Source organism: Python bivittatus, unplaced genomic scaffold (assembly GCF_059951505.1).
Source record: "Python bivittatus isolate LINGU-HERP-01145 unplaced genomic scaffold, Pbiv_v1 ctg000020_np1212, whole genome shotgun sequence".
In the NCBI taxonomy this organism is placed as follows: Eukaryota; Metazoa; Chordata; class Lepidosauria; order Squamata; family Pythonidae; genus Python; species Python bivittatus.
Window position 1 is genome coordinate 4,109,572 of NW_028277030.1, and position 16,011 is coordinate 4,125,582.

Here is a 16,011-nt window from a genome sequence, read left to right on the forward strand (position 1 = left end):
GTCATGTCAAACATTTTGGCATGGCTAAGAGAGCCTTCCTTAACTAGCTGTCCTCCAGATGTGTGAACATCAGTGCCAAGAATTTCTCAGCCAGCATGACCTTGTTGAGGATTCTGTCAGTTAAGTCCACACATCTGGAAGGAGTTGAGCTTGGGGGAGGTTTGGCTTCATGTTTTGGAACAGGCCAAAGGTCATCATTTAGGCTTTTTTCAGTGAAAGATAAGCCAAAGGTTTCAAAGCATTCTATGGGTGAAGCATTTTCTTTCTGAAATTTAGGAGAAAAAATTAAAAGATGAATGATTGAGAACATAAAAGTTATTGTGAAAATTATGCAATTTACCCACACATTAGACAGTAGTGGCAAATGGAGGCATATCAAAGAAAACAGAGGATGCACAATAATTGGCAAAACCTGTTTACTTGAAATTATACAGAACCATGGTTATCATTCTGTAGTCACAATACATATTTAAAGGATTTTATAGTGTAAAGATGTAAATAGGGCAGAAGATACTTCAGATCTTGTAAAAGGCATCTAATTAACATTGGTATTTGGCAAGTAAATTCAGCACAGACACTTCTTCATGCTGTTCAGGAACATAAATTATGTAAAGTAAACCAGTCTGTCTAAATGTATTCATTCTATGTGTTTTCTAATTACTGAGGTTTCCATAGATAAAGATAATTATATATAACAGAAACATTTAATACTATTATCATTTAGTCAAACTGATTTGAAACTATTAGTTAAGACTCTTGAAGGCTTACTGGTTTCATTGTCAGAATTAAGCACATACTTAACTCTCTCCTGGTTTAGTTCTTTTCTATCAAAATTAATACATCATGTCCATGGTTAGTCTTACATTTTCTAATTTATTGTACTATTAATGTTTCATCAAAGTAGCAAAAGCACTGTTGCGCCACAAGTCCTACTCTCTTTGTACATGCATGTGATACAGCAATGTGTGTACAAAGGGTGAGAGTAGCTGGGTTACAATGGCATGACACTGGTTTTGTAATTCTGTCCGCCCTTACTGCTCATGCAGACATATTGGTCTCATCATCATGTATGTATAAGCAAATCTGACCTATAATAATTTCATAATTTCATATTAGCAGTACTACCTTCTTATTTTCCTTTTTTTTGTTGTTGTTGTTCCCTTGAGCCAGTGTTGACACCTGGCGATTGCCTGGATGAATCCCTATAGCTTCCTAGGTGATATTTCTAGAAGTGGTTTGCCCTTGCCTCCTTCCCAGGGCTAAGAGAGAGTGACTGGCCCAAAGTCGTCCAGCTGGGTTCATGCCTAATGCAGGACTAGAACTCACCATCTCCTGGTTTCTAGTCTGATGCCTTAACCACTACACCAAACTGGCTCTTATTCTTTCATTATAGATATTGTATATTTGTTTATTTATTTATTTTATTTGTATGGCTGCCCATCTCACCTAAGTGACTCTGGGCAGCTCATAACAATCCAATAAAAAAACAAATTAAAAACCAAGATATAAACATATAAAACCATTAATCGTGACTTTAAAACAAAAATAACCATGGTCGATGGCAAAATTCATCCTTGTGTCAAGCTCAAGAAAGCCATTGTAAAATGTTATTTCCTTTTGACTGTGTTTAATAAAACCAAGAATTTTTATAAAAACCTCCATCTTCATTCTAGATTGTAACAAAGAAATACCGAAATTATGAATTCCCAGCAGAGATGACGAGACTTTGGCAATACCTGAGCAATGCTTATGCTCGGGATGAATTCATCAACACTTGCGCTGCAGACAAAGAGATTGAAATAGCTTATGCAGAAGTAGCTAAACGGCTTTGCAAATCCTAATCAGAATCAGCAAGATCCATTTCTCCACAGAATTCCTGTTTCATAGATGCTTCTCCATAAATGCCTTCAAACTTGTATGTATGAATGGATGGGTATTTGATAACTTTGATAAAGTTGGTAACTTTGCTAGATGGCATCTTGAGTGATATGTCACTGATGAAATACTGGGAGAAGACAGTTTGGAATAGAGAAAGCACAAGCAGAACTCCAAACTATTATGTTTTATTATTTATGATTTGGCTGGAGTGGTGGGAGGGAAAAAACCCCTTCCCTTTTCCTAGAGAAAATGTAGGATAGTAAAGGATAGGAAAAAACATTTCTGAAATATTTACCAATAAACTGGAATAAATAGTGTATGATCGGTGTTTTGATAGCATTTGATTTTATTCATATACTTTGACTAAAAATATAAAGGCAAATATAATTTTACCTTGTTTCTTTGCAAACTTTTTTCAGGTACAATGACTATGATCTGTTTGCAAATACACTGCAAATAGGGTTGGGAACCTTAAATTTGGAGGGAAAATAGGGATGACGGTAAGAAAATGTGTATCTTAAGCAGAGTGTTGCTTAAGGACTATTTAGCATAACTTAGGGCCTTCCAAAATGTGTTCCATCCACCCCAGATAGCATGGCCTGTATTAAAGCTAATGGGAATCATAACCCAAGTATATCTGGTGTGGTACTGGTTGCTCATCTCTACAGGTTCAAAAGAAAGGCTTAAAGGCCTCTTTGGAAGCACAATCTTTCCACCTATGTTTAGGTAAAAGTAATAAAATGCCACTGAACAAGACTGAGTGAATACTATAGTTAGAGATGTTCACGCATCTGCTTTTCTTCCATGTCAAAGACTGAAGCACTGAAATAGTGATTCAAAATGTTTATGTGTTTTCATGACTTGGGAGATGTTAGAAGGAGTGATAGAAGGAACAGGGACCCAGTTCATCTTAAAAAGATAAGTAAATTCAGATTCCGAATCAAGCTATCATCAGGAGCATGCCAAGATTTCTCCCAATAATGCTAGATGCTGCATAAGAATTCCCCAAAACATTGCTATTTTTTGTCTCTGCATTTCCATGTTGACAGATATATAACAAATGACCTCACACTGGTAGCTAACCTCAGTCCATCCTATTTTATATCATGATACATTCAGTGATCTCACAAATGTTCTGAACTTTATTATTTTGTGATACATGCAGCCTTTGCAGAAAGAGTTGTGCTTTAAGACAATGACTGCTTTGTTCTGTCAATTGCTCACCACTGTATTATTTTCTTGTAATGAAATGTAGAGGTTGTAGTTCATATTCTCTGGCACTTTGCAAGAGAAAAAATTGAATATGATATAGCAGGACTGCCAAGTAAGTTGGACAACATCCACTTGCACTCCTTTAACTTCAATAAAGGAGACATTCAATTTTTCTATTATTTTCTTTAAGCCATACAGAAAAAGAAAGATTTTTGTTTGTAAAATAATGGTAAATGTTTTATGTGAGACCAGGCTCGTATACATAAGTGATGTGGTGTATAAGACTAGGAAACTGGCCTCACGTCCCAGCCAGCTGTGAAGTTCAAGGGGCAGATCAGAAGAAATCACATTCATGCTCTCCAGTCTTGTGAAAATATATGATGGAATATATATGCGATAAATAAGTATGCACAATTCCAGATATCAAGGAGCAGATATATTGAAATATATCTGTTTTTATGTAAAACTAAAGTGAATTGCCATGGACCATCTGAAAGCCTTGGATGCTGTGCCCAGGTCCCCTCCCAAAGTTGGTTCCGAATTCGAATTTTCAGTGTGTGGGAAAGGATTTTTAAAAAATTACATGAGGATTAAAATAATATTAAATAAATGTTATCAAATTAATTTAGTTTTAACTTAATTTACATTTTAAGTGTTTGTGTATGTGTGTGTATGTGTGTGTGTTTATGAATGAATGAATAAATGAATGAATGAATGAATATATTTTCATTCATTCATTCTGCCATATTTTTTTCCTGGTCCAGGAAAAGTGCAGCCCCAGTGTGTTCCCAAGACCAAGTACAACCCTCAACCTTCAAAAAGTGATGCGTCCTGAGGATATTTCCATACAGAGGGCTCTGTAGGCTGGCAATGAAACACAGTATATAGTGATTTCATCTTGTTCTGCTTAAGTGATATTTCTGTGGAAAGCAAAAAGATAATAGAAACAATGGAAAGCAGTGTGAATGGGAGAGGTGATGGTTACACCCATAAATTCTATTAATAAGGCATGGAGCTGGCACAGTAAAAGCCTTTCTTTGAAACATCTAAGGATTCAAAAGTTTTTTGTTTTTTTTTAGTAGCTGGAGAAATAGCCCTAACATTGCAGTTATGTAAGCAAGCTAAGACAGCACAGATTCCATCAGCTTCTCCTTTTACTCTGATGCAATTCTCTTATACTTCCCATTGATTGCAATGAAGTTCCTCTGGAATTCACAATAATTTAAAATGAGCTTTTCCATCCAAAATCTTGGCTGCATAAAATAAAGTTGTACTGTGTCCATTTTTTATATCCAGCATTTTGTTTTCACTGAACTTTGTAATGCCTTTTTTGAAAGTCCATGAACTCTCCAGTTTTCCTTCTGAATGGACAAATTAAAGACAGGCTAGACTAGAGGGCAATGGCTCCTGATCGAGAAACTGCTGAGAAATCAGCTGGCTCAGAAAATACAAGTAATTGCCAGAAAAGTCTAGTGAGATCACAAAAATCTATTCATGTAAAAAAGAAGAGAAACCAGATTGGAATTATTTCTATTTTAAATATATGAAGGGATGCTGCAGGCTTTTCCAAATGAGCATTCAGAAACAGTTGATCCTATAAAACTGTTATAATAAGCATGGCCTTTTTAAAAATGTAAATAATAGCGATATCAGTATTTCTCCTTTTTTAATACCAAGCTCCACTTCTGAAATTGCTAATCAGTTAGGCTTTTGTAACTTAAGGCTACTGACTTATTATTTGTGATATCAAGTGAAGGCTTGCGTGTATGAAATGAGAAAACACAAATTAATTGGCATAGTTATAATTTTTATTTCCCCCAAGACCAAGAAAATTGATTCAATCCAAAAAGTTCACACGCTTGTCCATATATGATCAAGGGATAAGGAATCAAATTAATTACATTAATATGTGAATCAGCTCCCCTTTGGTTGGAATTAAGACTGCCTCTTTGCTTGAGCACTGTCTGAAAAAAACAAGCAGAGGAGAGAGGATTAAAATGCAAAGTCAGTGGCATTGACTCTTCAGTACCTCCCAACCTTTGGAGTGTAGAGATTTTCTCTGGATTCCCTCTTTGTCTACCACACTGCCTGTTGTTGGTTTAAAATATTGTTGATCTCAGATCACTTCTTCTCCCTTGAACTCTGATAGCACGTAGTTATCTACATAGTTATCTAGGTAACTAGATAACTGCCTATTCCCATCATGTATTTTCTTAAATAACTCTCTGTTATAGTAGTAACAGAGTTTCACTCATTCTTGATCCCACTCTCAGGAATGCTCATACTTCCTTCCAACAAGCAGCCATAGGCAGGTTAAGCAGTCTGTATTTCCTCCTGTCCCCTGAAGCTTTCCTTGAAGCCCCTTTGGAGGGAAATCTTCAAAAATGCCTCTCAGGCAGAAAAGACATTTGTCAAAACTTTTACTCACAGGGTCCTCGGCTGAACTGAAAGCAGGGTTGGGGAATTTATGTCCCTTTTCTTTCTCAGATGTTATTGGACTCCCAGCTTCCTTCACATTCACTAATATGGGTAATGACTGCAGGTGTCCAGCTACATTCTGAGGGTCAGGAAGTTCCTCAACTCTGTTCTAAGGCCTTCTGGGAATGGAAGAAGCTCTTCCAGCCATGGAAGGAATGCTTATTATCCTAGCTATAATTTTAAAATGTCCTTCAGCACTTCTTGGAAGCAGCCCTCCCTCTGCTGATTTTGATAGCCTTGCCTAGCCATTTATCATGCAATTGGCTGCTGATACAAGGAGTTCTGAAGTCTGTAAAACATCTGATAATCTCTTTACTTTATACATATTACTTCCTTCTACTCTATCAGAAATCTAAATATATCATTGAGTGAAGAGCACAAAAGATTTCTACCAAATCCTCTAATTCTCTCACTTCCTAGCTGTTATTCTCCTCTTCCTCGAATGTCAAAGCTTTCTTCCTTGAAATATAAGTTATTGTCCACCTGGTTCTCTTTATTTAGCTATTTTCCCAGATTTGTCCACTAACTGAGCCAGAAACTTTAATATTCCTAAAAACTGGCTGCTTCACTATCTCATCATCTCATCTCATCTCATCTCATCTCATCTCATCTCATCTCATCTCATCTCATCTCATCTCATCTCATCTCATCTCATCTCATCTCATCTCATCTCATCTCAGATTTAAACATCCCTTCATCCAGTTTATTGGAATGAGAACAACTGTGTATTGCAGTTTCACAAGTTTAACATGAACAACATGGAACTGCTAGGTGTACAGTTGTTGAGGAAGCATGCATGTACTAAAAAGTGTGAGTGTTATTCCTCTGGCAGAAAAAGGTAAACTAAATTAAATGAATGATGTTGACAGTTGGTGGGGGTGCATATTTATTTTTTACTTTTAATAACAACTATGTTACAGTCATCCTGTTCCACAACAATTATCTGCTAAAGGCCCGAAGTATATTTTATGCTGCTAAGAGAAAGTTAAGATCCTAGTCTTACACACACAAGTCAGAATTGGCTACAGTACACACTACTGTATGTTTAGTAAACAGCTACTGTAATGCCATTCCAATAATTAAGTAAACCATGGTTCCTGTGATTCAAATACTGAATACTATGCTTGAGTTTTTAGTGCTCTGATTTGAGATCTGGTACTATTTTCACATTTTTTTGCTTCTTTGTTGGAGCAAGCTATTAAAAATATGAATTTAAACTAATTTTTATGGGGAACTAGCTTTCTTAAAAATGGCTACCCAATTCAGCATATCCCAAAGGCTTAGATAGTAATTGGGGAAATATACACATGTTCTAACATGTGTTTATTTCCAGCTTTTGATTGACTTCAGACAGAACTTCAACTCCTTGTTATGTCCCTTTCCTTTCCTTTCCTTTCCTTTCCTTTCCTTTCCTTTCCTTTCCTTTCCTTTCCTTTCCTTTCCTTTCCTTTCCTTTCCTTTCCTTTCCTGAATGTGAAGTAGTATGTGTTAATCCTGCTGAAGATTGTTTATCTATATTGGCAAAGTAAGATTTCTGAAAAGAATCTAAATGGTGAGACAGACAGTATGGATTAACAATAACTTTGTTCATAAATTTCTCACAAGATGTAAAGAAAGATGCAGATCAGAGGGGAAAGTAGCCAACAATATGGATTTAATCATTGATGTTTCAGAAAATGCAGACCAAATGTCTGTAAAAATGTCAATTGTAGCCAAACATTTCTTAGATATTTGTTTCAAAGACACTAGAACTTCACACAGTATTTCATTCCTAACTGGGATCCACATTGATCTCTGTTTTTGTATTAGCTTAAAAACTGCTAGTGAACACCTTTTTCTGATGGAGTACTTGAGCTGTTGACAGTCTAGGATATCTAAAAAGCCAGGCCATAACATTTCAAGGAATTTGAAATAAGTTCCATGGTAAACACCTTTTGCAAGGATTTCCATGGGGTTTCTGTAGCCTGTCACGGCAACAACAATAAAAACACATGTTGGCATCTTAAAGACTAACAGATGTGTTATAGCATACTTTTTGTGGACTCCAGTCCACTTCAGACACATCTGGGAAAGTGGACTCCAGTCCATGAAAGCTTTTAGTATAATAAATCTGTTGGTCTTTAAGGTGGTATAGCACTATCTGATTTTTTAAGGAAGTTGAATTCCTGGAAATATGCAGTCCCAAGATTTGAACAACTTTCTAATGCTGTGCATTTTTCTTGTATGTATATTTGGAGAATCCATGAAGCTGTGTTTACTTTCTAACTCACTCAGTAGTTCCAACTGCCAAGCTCCTTCCAACACCATAATTGGACTCAGCCAGTGTAACTTGTTTCTGAGTAAAGATGCATAGGAATGCATTTTTACAATCTACTTTTATGAATGTCTACTAAGAAGTAGGTCCTATTTAGTTCAATGGAGCTTACTGTCAGATAACATGTAGAGGAGTATAGTCTCACATCCTCCAGTGATGTCATCATAAGACCATTAGGGTTCCTGTGGTTCCCCGTTAATGGTGAAGAGAAAATGCCTAAAAACTATGAAGGCTCTGCCTGAGCCACAAACTGGTTTTCTGCCCCAATTTGAGATCCTCAGTAGAGGCAATGCCATGAGTTGGGCTGACATTATTTTGCATCAATAATTAACTCTGATTCATCTATCTCTATATCTTATCTCTATCTCTATCTCCCTCCCTCCCTCCCTCTCTCTCTCTCTATATATATATATTCAATAAATGACTTTCATTACCTTAATGAAAAACAGGAGAATATGGACCTCTATAAATGTAGGAAGTAGATCTCTAATACAGCCTCAATGTTTAGATATTCTTCTTGTATAATATTTGCATCAACAATATTTTTTTTATATATATAAGACATTTTGAGAGATATTCAATGAATCCAAATACTTAGAAGCCCGTGATAACAATGATTACTGTAGTCCAGTGTTATAGTATTTAGTCTGAAAGTTAAATATGAACCCATAGGTGGAAGAAAGTGCTGTATGTACAAGAAGAATATTACTGAATGACAAATTTTTCACTTTCAAACCATGCCATAACAACAAGAGGCTGTAACAGATATGCTGAAAATTATTAATCAAAGTCAGTAATCAATTAGAGGTAGCCATCGACTTACAACCATTCATTTAGTGATCGTTCAAAGTTACAATGGCACTGAAAAAGGTAACTTACAACTGGTCCTCACACTTACAACCATCACAGTGTCCCTGCAGTCCCGTGTTCGTGATTCAAGCGCTTGGCAACTGTCACACATTTACGATGGTTGCAGCATCCTGCAGTCATGTGATCACCATTTGCAACCTTCCCAGCTGGCTTCTGACAAGCAAAGTTAATGGGGAAGCCAGCAGGGAAGGTTGCAAGTCACAGTCATGTGATATCTCGCTTAACAACCACACTACTTAATAATGAATTTTCCAGTCCCTATTGTGGTTGTAAGTCGAGGACTACCTGCACAACATAAATAAGTTTATATAACAAGATCATGGATAAGGCAGAATGACACTGGACTCCAACTCTATTAATGTTCTTAATCACAGATCCCTGATCCAAATATGATTTGAAAAGTAAAGTTTGTTTAGAGGAGAAAATACTACCAGCAAGGAAAAGTAACTGTAGTTTTCTATAAAAAGAAATTTCGTTGTCCACAGCAAATAATGCTATCTCTGATGGGGTTTCATTCTTAGTTGGAAAACAATAGATTACTTATATCTGAAGTGTCATGTCTGACTCAGAAAGAAACTGTCGTTCCAGGAAATCTAAATTTCATTTTACAACTTTTTTTAATTTTGGAAGTATAATCATACAAGATACTCACAAACTAAGTATTAGAGCTATTTTGTATGTAGATCATACACTAGTCACTATCAGATGGATTTAGTAAAATGAGCAACCAAAACCCTAGTACAGAGGAACTGAAATAACCTATTTTGAGTATAACTGGAGATACTTTACTTATTATAACCTAAGGCAATTTAAAGATCTAATGTGAGTATTATATTAGGTTTTGTGTACATTTTAAGAGAGAAATCCATCCCATTCACAAGTTATATTATCTGAAGCACTCGGCATGGGAGTGATTTGGATTATTCTCCACATGGCTCTAGTGACCTAATCTTCTGAAAGTCTCCTTCTGTCCGATGGGAGACAAATGCAGAAGGAAAGTTGTGACTTGTTCAAGCACTGGGTTCCAAACGAGCCAGGACCTAACTCATGTGGAAGCATACAAGAATATAGGACTACAAACCAAGGCTTTCTCCCTGGTGGGTGGTCAAACTGAATGCGCAGCTGCTGACAGGGACTGATGTCTTTTGAATGACCTTGGCAAGAATGGGACTTTATTCTTAGGGCCCTGCTTCTGAAATGCATGACAGGGGCAAAACAGGCACAGAAAGGCAAATCAAGAAGACAGAAAAATGTCAAAAGATGTATTTTCTTGGATTTTTCCTATTGAACCCAGAAGTTCTTATTTTGGGACAGCAACATATGGGATTGTATTTAAAATATTTTAATGGAAATATACAAAAAATTAATGGCCAGATTGCTGGAAGATAGAAATAATTTACTGCAAAATAAGAACTGAGGTGCCATGGTATATCAGGATATTGCCAAATAATTTTCCAGTCATTATGAGAGATGGAGCATGAAACAGAAAGCCCTCAATGGCATAAGATCCAGCCATTTTTAAATGTTCTAAACTTTCCAGAAATAATAGATGTTTATTAAACAGCTTCAGACAGCTTCTGTAACACAAGAAGTTATATACTATTCCCACCTTGTAGGTTAAAAAAATTAAAAGGCACCATGGTTGGCTTCCCAAAATATTTCTATCAAACTTTTGAGAGTTATGTGGCACTTTATTTCTAATAAACTGACTGACTGCATGTGGTAGGCGCTATAGGGCAAGGGACCCTGGGAACTGTAGTTCAGCAAGATCTGGAGGGCTAGAGTCTCCTGATCCCTATAACAATACCAGAACTGAAGCATTATAGTGATTTCTTATCTTAATACAACTTTAGAAACACCAACATCCTGCAGATGAATATCACTGTTATTATACAATTAATTCACATGTTTCATTGTTTATAGAAAAGGTACAGAAATAAAGTAATAAAGGCTGTAAAACAAAATAAATATGATACAGAGACAGACATAAGTGTTTTAGTGTGATTGGCAACTATTTGGGGGAAAAATGTCCCTTATTAATGTGAAGCCAAGTGGAACAGATTTTGTTCAGGAACTGGACATTTCTGTCCGTTTCATGAAAAATAAGACAGGGGAGAATAACTTTTCCAACATGGATTTCCTACCTCAGGGTGTGAACTCTGAATAATCCTAGAATATCTGAGATGTCCCCTTAGAGATTATACAATCGCACCTTAACATGGATTTATTAATTTCTTATCTTAAACTGAGATTATTCTAGTTGCAAAATATATGGATGGTTGGTTTTCAAGTGCTTGGCAAACTCTGAACGATGATAAAAGTTACTAATTATAGTATACTCTTGGGAAAATATTCTTCACTTCACTTATGCACTTTTTTTTTTTTTGGCTGTAACAAAACTAATCCATATGAAGGAGTTGGCCAAGAAATGTTAAATATTGTTCAACAGATATTCTAGCTTGAAAAAAAATGCTATAAATGTAATCTGTCTGGTCTTTTACACTAATGGAAAGAAGTAACTCTGAGCATGCTCAAAGTTAATAGAAATTTTCAATACTGTTTTCAGAGGCTCTGGACTTTTAAAAATACAGTTTAGTAATATAATTTTCTCTCTTAATAGCCACTTAATCATAGGAGTATTTTATTTCATTTGGAACCTGTGGGCCCATCTCTAATGAAAACTGCTGAGCAATGCCAAATTGTAAATGTATTGTAAACTAAGAAAGAACTCAACAGCTAATAATTGAATACCCCATATCTGTGTATAATGAATTTCCTTTTAAGTGAAATATAGGCCTCTGCTCTGGAATGGGTGATATACTATATATATATATATATATATATATATATATATATATTTCTAAATTACTCTTTGTAATTAAGTCTGATAAGAAAAAATGTTTATCAATAAATTTCCAGGCCTCCTTACTGCCAACATATGTGAAACTTTTGCTGCTGTAGAACATTATGAAATATTATTTAGAAAGTAAGCACGGCAAATTGGCTACCAGTCAATCAGAGATAATAGATGCCTACAGCACGTTCTAAGTTGGCTTGATTCTAAAGTGATGTGCAGCACTTGTCACCAGTCATATTTTCTATTTATAACAACAGCATAACTCCATTTTATAACAACACAAAAAGCATAACAGGAGCATGTATTAAACTTGGAGGTTTAAGCAGGTGGGAGATGGATTGAATTTATTATGGGGAAATTAATTGCTGTGGCTGATAATGGAAAATATTTTTGTAGCTGATATAGACCTGTTCCTGTTGGCTATCATGTTCCAGCTTGTGTATTTATAAAGCTTAAAAGTAAATATAATTGGAGAAAATCTGGGTAGTTAAAATATTTATATTAATTATTGTAAAAATGTCTCTCTGATAGTTTTGTTAGGAGTTACTTTTAGGAGGGATAAGCAAAGTTGTGACCTGAAAAATGTATTGCAAACTAAGGAAGAAACCAAGAGCTAAAAGTTGAACACCCCGTATCTGTGTATAATAAGTTTCCTTCTAAGTGAAATATAGGCCTCTGCTCTGGAATGGGTGATGCAGTTGAGCTATATATAGCCATTTCTAAATTACTGTTTGTAATTAAGACTGATAAGAAAAAAATGGTTACTTATCAACAAAGAAAATAAAATGAGATCTAACAGCTTTGGGTAGTGGTTTTATGAGCACTGCTGACAGTTGGAAGGGAAGGAATTGACCAATCTTAGTTGCATATCAGATGAAATGGCCAAATGCTGTGAGCCCTTAAAATGCGTCCTGCTGGAGTAACACAATGTTGGACAATTTCTGTCCCTTGGAGTCATAATAATGATAGCATACAAGAAGAGGATGGTTTTAGCCCTGACATTTGCACACAAATGGGCTCAGAGGCAAGGAAGGATCAGGTTGGGCTGTTGGCTAGACTGGTAGTTAAAAATATATCTCAGGAGAAGGGAATGGCAAACAACTTTCATATTATTGTCAAGCAAACTACATGGATACATCATACAGTCACCAGCATCAAGCTTGATTCAGAGACTGCTTAAATAAATAAGGGAACAAAAGTTAAATTCATTATTTAACATAAGCTGAGTAGAAATCAACCTTGCCACAAACCTGCTGTTGTTGTCATTGTTTCACATTGGAATTTTATTACTGGATAGCTTGGTCTTGTTGATACAATAAAATCATTGATGTTTTAAGGATTATCAAGTTGCCGTTAAAACTATTGCTACATGTTTATAATCTGACAGATCTGAACTACTGTAAGTAATATATTTGAAAAATAAGATATCCAACAGTAAAACAATGTATTTTTACATTTAGAACAGCTGAGTTCATTTTGCTTTGAAACTAAATATAAAATTTGTTTCCATGATTGTATCTAAAAAGGAGGGACTATTTTTAAAGTGTCAATATATATATGTATGTATTGAAAGATAAAACAGAGCTTTCCAAAACTGAGATTTTTACAGTACTTGCCGCTTTCCTGATTAAGCACTAAATGATTTCAATAAAATGGTTTATTTTCTCATATTAACCAAGCAGTTGTCAGTCTTCTTCAACCATTTCTGTTTTTTTCCTCCCAGTAATATTTAGCTTTGCAGTAAATTATATTATGTTGAGGTTTCTTATCAGAAAAAATGAAAAACTAAACTAAACTGAATAAGTCAAAGTGGATCATCTGGAATTCTTAAAAGAAAGGATTCTTCCTTGACAATATCACTTTTCTCCTTTATATCTAGGCAAGGAACTATGAATCAAAAGGGCCCAGGAGTAGCACGACACTTCTTAGCAGTGAGTTTAGTGCTGACAGAAAGCAGCTTAACCTCCTTTTGGTGAGCAGAGAAAGTTTAAGTAGATGCTTGAGAAAGAAAAATGGCAAGAACCCCAGTGAAATATTAACATACTTCCTACACATGTATTTTCAATGGTTATGCTTTCCATGTAGTACATGGGGTTAATGAAAAGATCAATGCAAGTATGTTATACTTACTCTGTTTAAGGCTGTGCAATACTTTGGATTTAGATCCAAAAAGAGGCTTCAGAGCATCCAGAGACAGCTCATCTTGATCCCAGGAAAAAAATACAATTGTTCAAAGAGTTGCAGGTAGATGCTATTTTGAAGCCCCATTATGCTCCTAAACGGTTTTTACAAATTATTTCAGAAGCGCTCCATGAGATGCAGCTTATGGCTATCCATCATGGTACTGAACAATCAACCCTAATTTTGGTAGTACTCTGTCAGCCCCCTGTAGAGATTTTCCAAGAGTGCACAAGTTCCTGGGTGTTGGCTCTTGGGATGCAAGTTTTACAGCAGCAGTATGATTTTTCATTACCTAAGAAGGCTGCAACATTGCTGACATTTTAGTCATGTAGCCCCACAATTGTTGTGGTAGGCAAAAAAGTTTTGTTCAACTTGGCTTCCCCTTAGAAGGAATCATCCCTAAATTATGCTTTCTGCCACATGATATATTCTCACAAAGTTCTCTACATGAGTGATCATTTTCTTGTTTCCTTGTGACAATTGTCAAGCAAAACCCTCCTTACGGGTTTCTGCCAAGAATCTTAAGAAGGCATGGGATGCTCTGTAAAACAACAGTTACTACCTCTTACCCCAAAAGTGTAGAGGTGCCAATAATATATTAGAAGGAAGTAAATACCAAAATCAAACTTGTTAATTGGAAACATTCCAAAGGGGATCTAACTTTTCTCCTAGTATCAGAGGCTTAATGGAGTCTCCATCCCTTACAAAACCATGACATTAAATATCAAAATCCCATTCTGCTGAAGCTACTATAATACCTCATTCAGTTTTCTAGGATATAAGCTGTAATGCAAATAATTTACATATTGTGTTGCAAAAAAAAAAAATCTGAATAAATCTTGCGGTTTTGCATAGGCAGAATGACAATGGGATGCTTGAGGATGCATGCTCTTTCCAATTCACACCAAATTTGCTATCTTGCTGCCATCCCCATTTGGAGTGAGTCACCTCATAGAAGGAGACATTGGAAGAGACCATTCAGGCCATTGATTTCAGGTCCCTGCTCTTTTCAGAAATCCAGTTAAGCATTTCCGACAGAAAATTTGTCCTGTTGCTGCTTGAACACATCCAGCCAAAGAGCTACCACCTCCCTCCATAAATCCATTCCACTGTCAAATCGTTTTTGCCATGAGGAAACAGGAGCTGTGACCTTCTGTCAGGGCAATCGCTGAACTTTTCTGAAACAGTGAAGAAGAGAGAAGAAGAGTCAAATAGGTGGGAATGCCATAGTGGTACACATAAACCACCATCATCATAAAAAAAAACCCTTCACTATTTCTCTGTGATAGGTTTTTTTATTACTGTAGATTAAGATTGTGGATCCCTTTTGAGATGCAGATGTCAACAGGCATAATCTTAAATCACTAACATCCTTCATGGCCCTAGGATTTGCTAGTTCCATATGTAGCCTCTTGGCTTATTCAGCAGGCTCAAATTCAAACCTTGTTCCATCCCTGGTTCAGGGTATTTTTTATAGGGAGGGAGGAATCTTTCAACACTGGTCCAATATGGAGTTAATGTTTAGGAGGACCTATAGCTCATCCTACTTCTGAGGTAGAACATCAAAACTGCTCTGACCTTTACTGCTCTCTACATGCTCACATGCAATCATGTACACACTAAAAATGGCACCTCTCTGTTGCCACTTTCATTTTGAGCTTACCCATCCCAACTGTGATACAGTCATACAGCAGCAGCAAATCCCACTGTACTGCTCAACAGCCCAGCCTGTGTCCATCTCCTGATGTGTCACTTTCATATCTGTATTTTGTTTTTCCTCCTCTTCTCCTTTTTCTTCCCTTGGCTGATTTCTGCCCTTCACCAGTGCCCCCTTAAGCTTTGCAATACGTTAGTAGAGAGTCAGGTTTGACAGCTGTCCCAAATTTGTATTTCTCTTCTGATTTATCAGGGCCACTGATGGGCAACCAGGTGATTTAGTGTTGCACAAATATGCAGGAATGCAATGCAAGGCCATTATTAAAACAATCATAATAACTCGCAGTGTCCCTTCTCAGAGCTTTTGATGGCCATGCCACTCAATTTAGCATTTTAACGGTGGCATGTGGCCTCTACATGGCAGCTGGTTAGAGCTGATGGATCTAAGCAGGCTAGCCAAGAAAAGGTTATTTGTCAAGCGTTCCATCGTCATTGTGTGTTGTTTAGAAAACTCCAGGTCAGACCAGCTCCAGCTGCATTCCTGTCCATGACTGAACCTTGTCAC

General features: G+C 36.3%; 1 protein-coding gene across 3 annotated transcripts in view; it reads left to right on the forward strand.

Annotated features, from left to right (window-relative positions):
• Window positions 1-12,381, forward strand: part of CLIC5 (CLIC family member 5) — an 80,524-nt gene extending 68,143 nt beyond the window's left edge. For all 3 annotated transcript variants that reach the window (XM_088133685.1, XM_088133689.1, XM_088133692.1), the window contains exon 6: window positions 1,674-12,381. In XM_088133685.1, coding sequence (XP_087989811.1) covers window positions 1,674-1,841 — 168 coding nt within the window. In that variant the 3' untranslated portion in view covers window positions 1,842-12,381. The remainder of the gene's footprint in view (window positions 1-1,673) is intronic.
• The last annotated feature ends 3,630 nt before the right edge of the window (window positions 12,382-16,011 follow it).